The sequence below is a fragment of the Alligator mississippiensis genome, chromosome 12, assembly GCF_030867095.1.
Source record: "Alligator mississippiensis isolate rAllMis1 chromosome 12, rAllMis1, whole genome shotgun sequence".
Taxonomy (NCBI): Eukaryota; Metazoa; Chordata; order Crocodylia; family Alligatoridae; genus Alligator; species Alligator mississippiensis.
Genome location: NC_081835.1, coordinates 39,427,423 through 39,441,429, shown reverse-complemented (window position 1 = coordinate 39,441,429; position 14,007 = coordinate 39,427,423). Strand labels below are relative to the sequence as shown.

Sequence of the window (14,007 nt, the reverse complement as noted above, 5' to 3'; positions counted from 1 at the left end):
CTGGAGAAGAGAAGACTGAGGCAGAATTTAATAGCAGCCTTCAACTACCTGAAGGGTGGTTCCGAAAAGGATAGAGCTAGACCAGGCTTGTCCAACATACGGCCTGCGGGCTGCCATGCTGCCTACCAAGCCATTTTATCTGGCCTGCAGAGCCGCCGGCAGCAGAGCCGGCGTTGCCACTGCTGCTGCCACTGCCGCGGAGCGCAGAGCTGCCGGCGATGGTGGGGCAGCGACGAGGAGAGGCAAGGCGGGCAGGGCCGGCCTGCGGGCCTCAGCCGGCAGCGAGGGGAGGGGAGCTGCTTACCCCCGTGGGCCTGGGCTCATCAGTGAGCCAGGTCCTGCCACTGCTGCCCCAAGGGCTGCACAGCGCAGCGCTGCCCCAGCCCCAGCCCCAGCCCCACCTGATTAGACGAGCTGGGGACAGCACATGCAGCTTCTTCTCTGGCTCCCCCTTTGCCTCCAACACGAGGCCGGGGGAGCTACAGCATGGCCCATGCCCTCCCGCATATGTGGTGGACAGAGGCACGGGGTAAGTTCCCATGCGGAGCTGGGGGCGCCTTGGGGCCAGGCCGGGACAGACGGAGGCATGAGGTAAGCTCCCATGCGGAGCTGGGGGTGCCTCGGGGCCAGGCCGGGGCAGACGGAGGCACGAGGTAAGTTCCCATGCAGAGCTGGGGGTGCCTCGGGACCGGGCCGGGGTGGACAGAGGCATGAGGTAAGTTCCCATGCGGAGCTGGGGGCGCCTCGGGGCTGGGCCGGGGCAGACGGAGGCACGAGGTAAGTTCCTGCGCAGAGCTGGGGGTGCCTTGGGGCTGGGCCAGGGTGGACGAAGGCACGGGGTAAGTTCCTGCACGGAGCTGGGGGTGCCTCGGGGCTGGGCCAGGGCTGCAGGGTACGCGGTTGCCGGAGTCAGGTTGGGCGGGAGGCAGGAGGAGCCCAGCCCAGAGGCTGCATTTGTCCCTCAGACCAGGACATCCAGGATGGAGAGATACAAGGGAGGGCACACATGCACACACACATGCACATACACACATGCATGCACGCTGAAGTGTGTGGCAGTGAGCAGAGCCAGAACAGCTGTCAGGAGCACAGTGCCTTTCTCACCACAGCCAGGGCTGCAGACTGGGGCGCTGGCCAGACTGGGGCTCTGCATGGGTTCTGTCTGACTCACACCTCTGGCCCTGTCCCTGTCCCCATCCTGACACCTGCAGCTGCATCCTGGCCATGAATCCCTGGCTGGGCAGGGGCAGCCAGCCCCAGCCTCACACTCCCCTCTCTGCTTCGGGCAGGATGTAGCCAGGCCAGACTGGGCTCTCCACATGGGGCTGCAATGCGGCTGACTTTGACTTAGCCCAGCAGCACACAGCCAGGATGCAGCAGCAAGTGCCAGAATGGGGCCAGAGCCATGAGTCAGAGCAGGGCAGACAGAGCACATACAGCATCCCCAGCTTGGCCAGCACCCCAATCCCCACCCCAGCCCACAGCCCTTGCTCCAGTGACAAAAGTACCATGCTTCCCAGCACATCCCAATAGCTGCTTTGGCTCTGTCTGCTGCGACACACACGTGCTTGGAAGCACACACACATGCACATGCACGCACGCACGCACGCACACGCACACACACACAGCCCCAACCCCTCAGCTCCCAGATTCCTACCAATCTGGTATTTTTGCTTAAATTTTCTCCAGTGGCTGGGACACTGAGACAGCCTATAAAATCTGGGACTGTCTCAGCCAATCCAGGATATATGGTCACCCTACATATAAATAGTTTAGATTATTCTCAAAAATGCCCATATTTTGTTGCTTTGATTAGTTTCCACTCTGGCTGATATCTTTTCCACATTTGATCTGTCAACTTGCATTAGGCTTCTTTCATTCATTAAGAAGTGAGTAGAAGTGAAAGTGTTTATTTTAGTCAAGTGTTTGGTATTATTTCATTCTTGCTTTTATATTGTTTTTATTTTGAATTTTAAACCACATTTCCAGACCCATTTCATTGTCACTTCCTGCAACTTCATTGCTGTCAAAGGTCATGTGACATCACTTCCTGATGTGATACCACTTCCTGTGAGGTCTTTGAATATGGCTCCCTGGCCCACTGGGTGATAAAAAGTTTGTGATCCAGCCCCACATTCAAAAAGGTTGGACACCCCTGAGCTAGACTCTTCTCACTGATGGCAGATGACTGAACAAGGAGCAACAGTCTCAAGTTGCAGCAAGCGAAGTTTGGGTTAAATATTAGGAAAAACTCTCTCACTAGGAGGGTAGAAAAACACTGAAAAAGATTACCCAGAGAGGCTGTGGAATCTCCATCCTTAGAGGTTTTTAAGATCTGGCTAAACAAAGCCCTGCCTGGGATGACCTAGTTGGGGATGGTCCTGGTTTGAGCAGGGGGCTGGACTAGCTGACCTCCTGAGGTCCTTTTCAACCCTAATTTTCTATGATGCTAAGATTCTATTTCCCTGAAGTTAAATTATTATCCAAGTCGACAGAGAGTCAGTGTCAGATTGGCAGGCTCCTGTCTCCTAATCCTGTCTTGAATTGCTTGTCTTTTTAAAATCAAATCAAGGATCTGTGTAGTTATTTTTTGTCCTTCACTGTCACCTCTGTTTGGTAGGGGGTACCAAAAACACGTCCTTCTGACTTGATCCCTATAAGCTATCAAGAAGGCAGTAGGGCTGTGCAAAGCCTCGGTCGCCAATTCAATTTGGAGGAGATTTGGCCCAATTCGGGGGGCAAATCTCCGAATCTGAATTGAATCAGGAGACCCATTAAAAGCTCTGAATCAATTTGAAGCATCTGAATTGATTTGGAAAAGATTCGGAAAAGATTTGGAGATTCAGTTGGGCCGGGGAAAGGCAGGCACAGCTGGGTGGCTGTAGGTTCTCCTGTGGCTCTTCTAGCTGTGCCTGCCTCTCCCCAGGAGGAGGAAGCCCCCATGGTTGCCCTGCCTGGTACCATCCCCCACCCGTCCCCGGGGTTACTTTTACTTACTTTTAAAGAGTAGTACAACAGAGGTCTGATTTTGCTCAGTTTGGTTAGGTGCTAAAGCAGTGTTTCTCAGCCTAGGCTATGCAGTAAACTTCTAAGGATATGTGAAAGGAAAGACTGGGAAAAGAGAAATGTAAATGGAAGAAAACGAAGAAAAAATAAATTGAGACTAAGTCCACAATATCACCGAGATGGCTGAAGGGGTTGCATCTGGATGTAGACAAAGTTTTGTTCGTTTATTTTTACAGTCCAGGGATATGCAGCAGGATAATTGAAGAAGGTTGTACACAACTCAAAAAAGTTTGAGAATCACTGGACTAGCCTAATACAAACAGGGACAGGAAATGACCCAAATTTTCCTTTAAGCAAGGAAGCATGTGGGTTCAGGTCTGACTGGCTTTTACTACAGGGTGTTATGCCATGTGTAGGAAGAAGCCAGGGGCTCAGTATTTGTTGTAGTCAGTGAGTCTGTGCAGGTGAGTCACAAGCCCTGAGGTCACTGATTGCACAGATCCCTACATTAGCATTTATGCGTCATCCTGTGACAGCCACTTCTGCTTTTGTTTCTCAGTTGTTTTCCTACGCCCTCTACAACTTCCTCCTTTCCAGCCAAGCAAGCTGATGTGGATTTCCCCTTTCTCTCATTTTAATGTCTTCAAACTGGTTGAAAAAACATCCTTTGAGAAGTAGATCCATGGTGAAGCAACTGAAACCTGATTCTCTCAGGCAGGGTGAGGAGCTACAGCAGCCACAGGCACCAGCATCCCCCATGCTGCCCTACCGGAGACCCAAGTTTCTGCATGGAGTGCAGTCTGTGAAAGAGCCTGGCAAGCGGCCTATTTACTGCCCAGCCCGGGACAGGCTGCTGCCGTGGAAGACGGGCTATGCAGAGTGAGTTCTTTTCTCTCTTGAGTTCCGGGTGGAATGGGAAATGGAGTCAGCACATGGCTGGTTCTGGCAGAGAGAGAGAGAGAAAGAGAGAGAGAGAGAGAACACACAAGTGTCCTGATGATTTTTGGGTGGAAACCAAAGGATGACAGATCTAGACTTAGTAATGTGCCAGCCTTATTCTGACAGTCTTACTCAAATCCCACACTGAACAATGGGAAATTATTCTGTTTGTCCACTGGAGATAGGACAAGAAGTAAATAGAATGGGTACAACTGTTAAGACAGCTTGCAGCAAATGAGACTTTAATCTTCACATGCTGGGATTGTGCTTTATTTCATATCTGGGCCATGGTCCTCATGGTGTAGCAGTCTAAGCCTAGGTGTCTACCAAAGCAGCCTTGAAAGATTTACATGCAGGGGCAAATCTAGGATTTTGAAGAGGCGGGTTCAGATGGTATGATATAAAAAGAAACTAGTATGCTAAGGGCCTAGGACTATATTACTTGGTTTAAAAATTGAAGCAAAAAGAAATATAACTTTATTGGAATGTCTATTAATTTTCTATATCATATATTATGTATTAAAAATACAACAAACTAGACAAAATAATCAAAAGATGTTGTTTCTCTCATCCTGTAATCATTAGAGTTATGGTAAATGTACATCCCTTTCAGATTCATACAACAAAATCAAGCCTTCTTAAGCTTCTTGACAGTGCATCTAATGCTTTACTGAAAGTTATTTCCACACCTAAGTCAATGTTCACCTGAGTTAATATTTGCACACCCAAGCTAATGTTTTTAGCTAGAGTTAAAAACAGTCTGCAGGGCTATGAACCAGGAGCTACATTATGGGGAACAGTCAGCAGAGCAGAAGAACAGATCATTTGATTAGTGGAACATTAAGACAATTAAAAAAGGAGAGAATCATTAACACTTGTGGGATGAACAGTTTAGAAGGAATCAGGTAGATGAGAATAAGCCATGAAGTCAAGTGACTCCCTTGACTTCTGCCTGAATAGAAATGCTGCTGCCACTGCCAGGCAATTGGTTTTAAAATCTGAGTATACCAGAAATCAAAGCAAGGTGCAACTGCACTGCCCCCAGCTGCCCCTGCTTACTTGATATGATTCACCACTACGTATAGTATACCTACCAAGAATTGTCATCTGTCATTTAACCTGGCTTCATAGCCGCTTTGTATTGCCCAAGTGGCACAAGGCAGCATAACCATACCATGAACTTGTTGGTTCAAGGGTGACAGGCAGGTGGGTTGGTGCTGCTCCCTGGTGGAGGAATCAGCCTGGCTCAACTTGAGCCTCTCCAGGGCTGGGCCAAGGAGACAGGAACATCCCTGGTTCTGTCTGTCCCTACCCCTGTAGGTCCTTGTCCCAGGTGCAGCAGGAAGCTGGGAGCTGGCAGGGCACTGAGTCTCTCTGGACATCCCTGCCTCTGCACAGGCTGTGCTGAGCTGGAGGATGCCACTTCATTGCAGAGCAGTAAGGCAGTTGGGGTGGGGAGGGGAGGGTGTCTTCAGGTTCATGTTGGCTCTGTTGGCATTAGGATAGTAATACAAACCAGAATACAGTGAGACTGTGTTTATGAAAAGGCATTCTTTCACACTGGAGCAAATGTAAGCAAGGTTATGGAAAAGAATATCTGAAGCAACAGCAGGCATGAAATTTACCCTGACCTAAGGGCAATTAAATACATCATAAGTCCTGGCTTATGCATTAATATTCTGGGTACCAGAAGGTACTGTAACATTTCAAACTGTGTGCACAACTGGTTACCACACTGTAGGCACTTTTACATGTGCTGTAGGGGTGGGGAGCACAGCGCTTTAATTAAAGCATGCCATGACTCCTGTTTCAGTATCCCCGCAACTTAAAAATGGTGGCGGTGGTGCTTGAACTAAAGCTCCTTCAATTTAGTTCAAGTGCTCCCGCTGCCGTTTTTAAGTGTGGGGGATGCTGATACATGAAATGCAGGAGGCTGCTGGAGCATGGTATTTGCCACACTCCAGCAGACTAAATTAACTGAATCTGCTTGCGCACCAGAGCAGCCTCCACGCTCATGTACAGGCACCTGTAATTCTCTATGTCTGTAGTTCGTACTGACATTTGTGCTCTTTCTACTTACCAACTTCTTCCTCATTCTGCAAGAAATGCAGTAAGCCCAAATGTATAATTTGCTGGAGAGATAGATGACTGAGGCTGAAAAGAGTAAACATGGTCTACTGGTTAGAGCGCAGGCCTAGGACTCAGGAGATATGGATTCCTTTTCCTACTCCTCCACATACATGCTCTGTTACTTCTACTGGGCTAATGTTTCTAAAGCCTCTGTTGGTTCTGGGTGGCCAGCTGGGGAGTTTATGCCTTGTTTTCAGAGAAGCTAAAAGCCCATAACTGCAATAAAATTCAAGAATTGGGCAAACTTAACTGAAGTCAGGGATTTGGGGGTTTCAAATACAAGATCCAAAAAACAAAGAATGCCTTTTAAACTGTAGGTCTGGGCCCTATCTCTAAAAGGGAGGGATGGGAATAAAGATATCACTTGGCCTTCAGGCATTGCAAGGGAGGAAATGTGTGATTAATAAACTTTTTAATGTTTGCAAATCACTTTGAAATCTTTGAATAGACAATGATATAACATTGACAAGTATTATTCAGTATAAATATAATCATTAAGTCCATATCCAGAATGTATCCAGAATAGATATGGATATCTATTGCCGTATCTGTACACATCTGCACTGGCAAAAAGATTAGCTCAGGCTTGTCCAACATACGGCCTGCAGGCCGCCATGTGGCCTGCCAAGCCATTTTCTGTGGCCCGCAGTGCTGTTGGGAAACGAAAGTAAACACTGTTTACTTTCGTTCCCACCCCTTGTCCCTCCCCCAGCCCCTCAGCAGCTTCCTAATGGCTGCTGAAGGGCTGGGGAAGAGACAAGGTTCCTACATGCACCGCGTCAGCTTGACATTGTAGATGCAGTACAGCTCCTCCTCTCCCCCTTCATTTCACTGTGTCCCATCCTAGCCCTGCCCCTCCCTTCCTCATTTGCATGCTGGCCCCACCCTGCGCTGTCCTGCTGGCTGTGTGGGCCAGAGCAGGTCGTGGTGCAGCAGGCAGGCAGGTGCAAGGGGTGCGGACACCGGCATGGAGGGACGCTGTGGCCAGGCCTGTGAGAGATGCTGCTGCCATGGCTGTGGCTGTTGAGGTGGGAAGCTGACACCACTCCCACATCCCTGCATCCCTCCGTGCCCGCAGACATCGCGTTGGGGGTGGTGAGTCACGGGCCCTGGGGAGGGAGGGAGCCCTGCTGGTTGGGCTCAGGCTGCCCCAGGGGAGAGGGAACAGGGGGTGTTCCTGCACATCCTGCACCCCCCTGTAGGGTCCCCTACACGCAGGCCCAGGCACGCATATGTAGAAGCATCCTTGAGGCTGCCCAGGTGGCAGGGAGGACACAGCAGAGTCAGGTGGCGCCCCTTGACCCCTGCCCCCCCAGCCCGCAGCCAGACTGGACAGGCTGCACGAGCGCCCACTCCTGCTGGCCCACTGGGTGATAAAAAGTTCATGATCCCGCCCCACATTCAAAATGGTTGGACACCCCTGGATTAGCAACTATTGGCAATGACTGATACCACTCAGTCATACCATGTGGGATGTTTATACCTTGTAAAAGAGCTTGCATTTCTTCCTTTTAATTAGTTTTGTGTATTTGCTCAGATCCATAAGAGATGTTCCTGAACTGCCTTGCCTCTCAGGTGCTTCCAAAATGCAAGTTCTTTTGGGTGCATACACACATACTAAGTTGACTTAAAATAAGGCAACTTAACTAAGTTGACCTAAGTTGACCTAACTTAGGCCATGTTGCAGTGTACACATGTTCAGCTCCTTGACAAGGTGGCAGCCATCTTGTGAATTAAGTTGACTTAAATAATATGAATCAAGATAATATACCTTGAAGGTCTATGACCTTGCCTACATTTAAATTGACTCTGCTCCACATACATGTGTATGCTCTGACAGTTAAGTCGACTTAAAAGTTAAGCTGGCTAATGTATCAGAAATGTAACGTGTGTATGTACTCCCTGCCTCTGAACTTTGAGCCAGAAAGTTGAAAAGTGGCAAAAGAATGGGGATATGTATAGTGGGGGGTATAATAAGTTACTATGTTGCAGGTATAGTATTACCAACTAGAGGCATTAAAAAACATTTTACTTCATCCCCAGAAAATATGATATTAACTTTCAAGTTTTAAACGCTATATTATTTTGATCAGCCTTTTTATGTTTGACCCCTTAGTGGGTTTAGTGATAAAAATAATAATATAGAGATGCTCCCTAATTTAGAACAGTTGAGAATTTGGATATAGTGTCTCAGATAGGTAGTAGCCAGTTACCATAATTTCTCACATACCTTGGAATGTAACGTACACCCTGTTTTCAAAAGGCTGATGTTATTATGAGGAATGAGGGAGTGTTGGCTTGTTTGCTGTCACTCTTGGTGTTCAGGCTTCTTGAATTTGTGTGTTGTGTGAGGCCTATTCTTCCCAAGTTCCTCTTCAGTGCCTTAGCTTAACAATAGCCTAACATAACTATGGCTTTGCATAACCAGAACTCATACAGCTGTATGAAGAGAAAAAAGATTTTACCTTGAAGTACATTTAAATAGCAGCAGGTAGGAAGCTGAGCCTGCTTCTTTGCCTGCTGCTGCCCCCACACACTGGATGGAGCCTACAGACTGACCCTACATGTTGGCCAATCCAGTACACTGGGTCTTGGACCACATGCCAGGTGTGAGCCTGCATACCAGGACCAGGGCTATACACCAGATCCAGCTGCAGATTGAGCCTATGCACAAAGGTTTGAGTGATACTTAGTAGCCATAGGGTCTGAAGAGAAAAATGGCAAAGTAAAATCCTCAGTCTTTTTGCATATTGTGGGTGAAGAAGCCCTGGCTGTATGTAACACTACCTTCACATAAGGCCAAATCTGCAGTTAAATGAAATGCCAAAAAAGAATGAGACCCTTGAAAGACACTGACATTTTACATACAAATAAACAACATGAAAAAGTATAGATGTATAGATCAATATGTTACCAAGTAAGGAGACTGAGTAAGAACTTGTGCTTTTGGGAACTCGGCAAAATCTCTAGGATTATTTGTGGCATTGCAGATACTGCAACGCCACAAAAAAAGGCTACTGCACGAGGGACATTTGTCCCTAGAAAAAACTATCCAAATTTGCAGGACAGCAAAAATTGTGAAGATCCAGCCGGCAGAGCAGAATGCACCAAAAGGGGTCTTCCAGGCATTAGGCACAAAAAATGTAGCCAGAAATCCTCGCGGGGTAGAATTTTCCATTGGCAAGAAGTATGCTTGGAGACAGCATGCTTACAGACAAGCATGCAGCAGGTATGGAAGGCAACATGGCCCCAAGCATACTGTATTTGGAAAACTCCCTTATAACTGTGATAAGATGAGCCATTTTGCCAAGAGCTGCAGATTTCACACACAAAAACTGTAAATGCATACTGTTGATGAGGACTTTTTGGAGATATGGTAGAATCAAGGAAAGCCAATGAGAAGGACTGTATTTTGCCCATGAAAGCACATAGAACAATGGTTCAATCGAAACTGGACACGGGAATTCAGGTTAATATTTATCATTAGGAGAATGAATATAGAAAATGTAAAATTGAGACCAAACGTGAGTCCAACAAACATCAAAATAACTGTCTACCCAGGAATAAATATAGCAGTGAAAGTGAGTTGCATGCTAGCATCCAGTATGAATATATAAAGTTGAGTATATAAACTCCCAGTCATTATGGTACCTTGGGAAGTGACATCAATTTTGGGTCTGGCAAAAATGTAAAAAATCTTCATCTAGTTAAGCATGTGCTTGCAATACAAAAAGATACAAAATTCATGCCTCCTGATGATCCTCTTGGCCATCTCAGCCCAAATCTGGATAATCTTTTAAAGAAAAAAACAGTTGTGCCAGAACACAAGAAACAACCTTGTCCGTAAAAGAAGAAATATACCTATGGACACAGAAAAATACGATCATCTAGAGAGAGGAAAGCGACCTCAGCAGTCTGTAACTGATGAACTTCATGCCATGTCCAAAGTACAGCGGTCACATTTCCCAGATATTTCTATGCATCCAGGAGAGAGAGGAATTTGTTTTAAAAAAGAATGCAATCTGAGTTCCATATAGTCACATGACTCCAGGAGCTGAGACTTTAAGGAAAACATTTCTATGAGTTCCATGTTAAAACTGTAAGAGTTTACAGTGCTGCGCTTACAGAATATGCTCCATCAGCTCTTTACACAGCTGTCTGGGACCTGGCACAATGTCAAGTACTTTACTATGTCAGTTTCCCAGATCCTGAATTTAACTGTAGTATTTGTATCCTCAGAGTCATCAACGTGGAGAAATCAGAGTTCAATGAGGATCAGGCAACATGCTGTAAGATATCCATGAGGAGGAGAGAGACTAGCTTGGAGGAGAATCAAGAATGGTTGAGTCTTTGCTCCAATCAGGTGATTAATCTATCTGTATCTTATGTAATGACCACCCCCTATATGGGTAGGATGCACATACCTGTCTGGAACCTTTACTTTTGTGTTTGGATCCAGTCCCCATAGAAGACATTGGAAAACGTCCCATTGAATCCCCTAGGATTACCTTAGGTCCTGAAAGAGTAAGTCTGAAGCAGCAAGGCCTGACCTTAGGATGGAAGTGACCATGGAGCCTTGGTCCCACTCTCTCTATGACCACCTAAATCAGGGGCGGGCAATTATTTTGGCTGGAGGGGCACTTTAGTAATATTGGTGAGATGTTCCAGGATTTGGGGGGGGGGAGGTGTTGACCTGGCCTGGCCCAGGAGTTTGCGGGGGGGCACTGGAATTGATCTGCTTGCTGATTAGCTTTGTTTCTGCTACCTGCCCTAAGCGAACTCTCAGGTTCATTGTGTTCTCCCCCCAGTATCTGACTGGTTATTACTGGGCAATATTTGATGGCCACGGTGGCCCAGAAGCAGCGATAATTGCCTCCAACTACTTGCACTACTGCATCAAGCAGAAGCTGGAGGAAGTGGTAGAAGGGATCATAAAACCTCATCCCCCCATGCATCTAAAGGGCTGCTGCATTTGCAACAGTGACCCACTGTTTGTGGAGGAAAAGCAAATCTGCCAGGAAGATGTGATCATTGGAGCACTAGAGAATGCCTTTCAGGAATGTGTAAGTTATTCTTCCATTGATACCCACACAACTACACCATCCTTTCTTCTGTGATACCCCATGCCAACAATGGCCATAAGTGACCTAAGCAGGGCCCACTGCTACTTACAGCTTAGTCCAGGTTCTACCTTCATGACTGAGACTAAAGGACTCTTCACTTGACTGAGGCTACACCACTCTTCACTTGTATTCTCCTCTTCACCGGAGAGAAATCCACCTCATGGTGCTCCAAAAAGTAAGAAACTGGGCTGGCTAGTGTGTAGTCACACTGCCCATAGACTCTTATTTGGAGCTGCAGCCTCCCACAGGGACAAGTGCCTCCACTCTTACTTGAAGCTCTCAAAGTCCTTTTTATACCCCAACATTTACACTGCTTTAGTCAACTTCTGTGTGAATGCTCTTTCTGGTTTAAGACATGCTTATTGCTGTTTAGCTTAGACCTGTTCCCAATCAATTTAAACTAAATTGAAATAAACCCAGTTCAGACCAGATCAAGTTAGAATCATAGAATAGTAGAACCGGAAGGGACCTGTAAGATCATCAAGTCTGGTCCCCTGCCATAGGCAGGAGGTAATTGGGTTCAAACAAGCTCAACGAGGTACTTGTCCAGCCTCCTCTTGAACACCTCTGGGGATGGTGATTGCACCACCTGTGCTGGGAGTGAGACAGATTTTTCAAGGGCAATGCAGGTAAGTGCCCAATCCACACAGGCTGCCCAGCCTGTTATTTCTGCCTGCGAAAAACCTGCCCTTAGCTTCCTCTTGGGTTTCTAATGGTTCAGAAAGCTGTCATGAGCCGGAGTCCTGGGCTGCTACAGCAGAAGTGAACTAAAACAATACTAATTGTTTAACCACATCTCTAGTGATCATCCAGCATTTAGTCTTTGGCTCATTATGTAGGCATCTCACTCACAGAGTATTGAGCACTTAAACACCTTTTAAGATTCTGGCCCTCTGACCCTCACTGAGATACTCTCACTTCCACAGATCATGTCACAAACAGAAACTGTTTCTATCAACAGGATGAAATGATTTGTCAGGAGATGAAAGCTACAAACCAGGCAGGTGGCTGCACTGCTCTGGCTGTCCTCTACCTCCAAGGAAAGCTCTTTGTGGCCAATGCTGGGGACAGCAGGTGGGTTCAGATCCAAGCTTGAGTGCATTTTGCAGGCAGATTAAAACTGGGGAACTCAGTGGATGGTATGATACAATAGGTTGAGCAGATGGATCTGATGCATTGGGCTGCCCAACACACTGTTTCCTTGCTAGCATGTGATTCTCCTACAGCAGTGGTGCTCAAACTTTTTTGTAAGTGGGCCAAATTGTACAATCAGAAATGGACTGAGGGCTGCATAGAAACGCATTGCTGGAGCTGTGAGGAAAAAGAAGGTAAGAGTGGTGGCAGCATTTGCCCCCTTGGGCTCTGGAGCTGCACGCATGCAGTGGCTCCAGCCAGTGACCACACTGACATGCTGGTGGGCTCAGAGAACTTGCTGCACAAGGAGAGCTCTAGCAGGGGCCCCACCAACATGCCAGTGAACTCATGATGGTGACAGGTTATTTATATAGGCTTTGTAAGCCACATCCAGCCTGCAGGCCATAGGTGACAGCCGGTGTGTCAAACATATGGCCTGCAAACTGGATCTAGTCCTCAGACCCAGGTCAACCAGCCTCAGCTTGCCTGACTTTTGTGGGGAAAGAGGGGAGCAAGTACCTGGATCCACACTTTTAGGTTCCTTGTGTAGGGGGGAGGGGGCATGACGAGGGAGGTAGGGTTGAGTAGGGAGTGAGAACACAGCTGATTGTTAGAAAACTAGCTTTTATTGAACAAGCAGTGAAAGGGAGTTCATTGATAGTAAGTGTCAAAGAAGGTGGGGGTTGGGAGAAGAGCTGGATGTATCCAAGACGTCTGTATGTATACCGGAGCACCCAGTTGCAGCAGTGGAGGTGGAAGGTGAGAAGAGATACAGTGTGGAATGTGTTGAGGACTAACCAGACTTGTCATGGAATACTAAGCATACACCTATGACATAGAGCCAGTTCAAAATAATACTTAATTTTTTATGTTCACTTTTAAAATGTTCCAGGTGACTTTAAGCCAGTTAGACATACAAACCTGTCAGTCTGCATGATATCAGAAATGCTTATACTCCTTTTTCCTTATCCCTTCAAGGGGCTGTGGGTTCATTCAAATATAGAGAAGCAGTGGCAGGGGAAGGTATGATTTTAAACCATCCTATTAAGTCTCCTTACGTATAGTCAAATCCAGTGCTTCTTTCAGTAATGTTCTTTGTCACTATTAAACCAATTGTCCCAAATGCTATTCTTGTACTAGTGTGCGGTTACTGAAGTACCACCAGCACTAAATTAAGACAGCCATGTCCATTCTGTGCACCAGATTCATTCATGATGTAACTGAGTTCTTTCTTACTCCTTATGCTTGGTGTAAATGATTCCATAGAACAAAACAAATCAGTAGGAACACAGCAAGGAGGGGCTGTACTACAGTTACTATCACAGACAGGTACAATGACATACAACAAACCAAAATAATTATTAAAGTTAAGAAAGCATTAACTTGATGACTACAGGTTTAGAATGTCAATTCTTGTCTACGCAGGGCAGTTGTTGTTCAGAAACACAGCATAATGGCTCTGAGCAGTGAATTCACTCCTGAGACAGAGAGGCAGAGAATCCAACACCTGGTGAGTGATTTCTCCTTTTAGCCACAGAACCTCTATCAACATTGCATATGCCATCACCTGCTTATAGTGCTCCTCTGCTGTTCACATTGGATATATGGGGCAGTTTATGCAAGTAAAAATGAATGAATGCTGATCTGATATAAGCTTCAGAAAGACACAAAGGCC

The 14,007-nt window shown here is 46.8% G+C and overlaps 1 protein-coding gene across 2 annotated transcripts in view; it reads left to right on the top strand.

Moving 5' to 3' along the window:
• The first annotated feature begins 3,535 nt into the window (after window positions 1-3,535).
• The window catches only part of PPM1M (protein phosphatase, Mg2+/Mn2+ dependent 1M), a 33,178-nt gene continuing 22,706 nt past the window's right edge, over window positions 3,536-14,007 (top strand). The window contains exons 1-5 of one of the 2 annotated variants that reach the window (XM_019490019.2): window positions 3,536-3,885; window positions 10,315-10,438; window positions 10,884-11,138; window positions 12,160-12,272; window positions 13,758-13,842. In XM_019490019.2, coding sequence (XP_019345564.1) covers window positions 3,644-3,885; window positions 10,315-10,438; window positions 10,884-11,138; window positions 12,160-12,272; window positions 13,758-13,842 — 819 coding nt within the window. In that variant the 5' untranslated portion in view covers window positions 3,536-3,643. The remainder of the gene's footprint in view (window positions 3,886-10,314; window positions 10,439-10,883; window positions 11,139-12,159; window positions 12,273-13,757; window positions 13,843-14,007) is intronic. The other variant, XM_014605057.3, reaches the window with a different exon arrangement.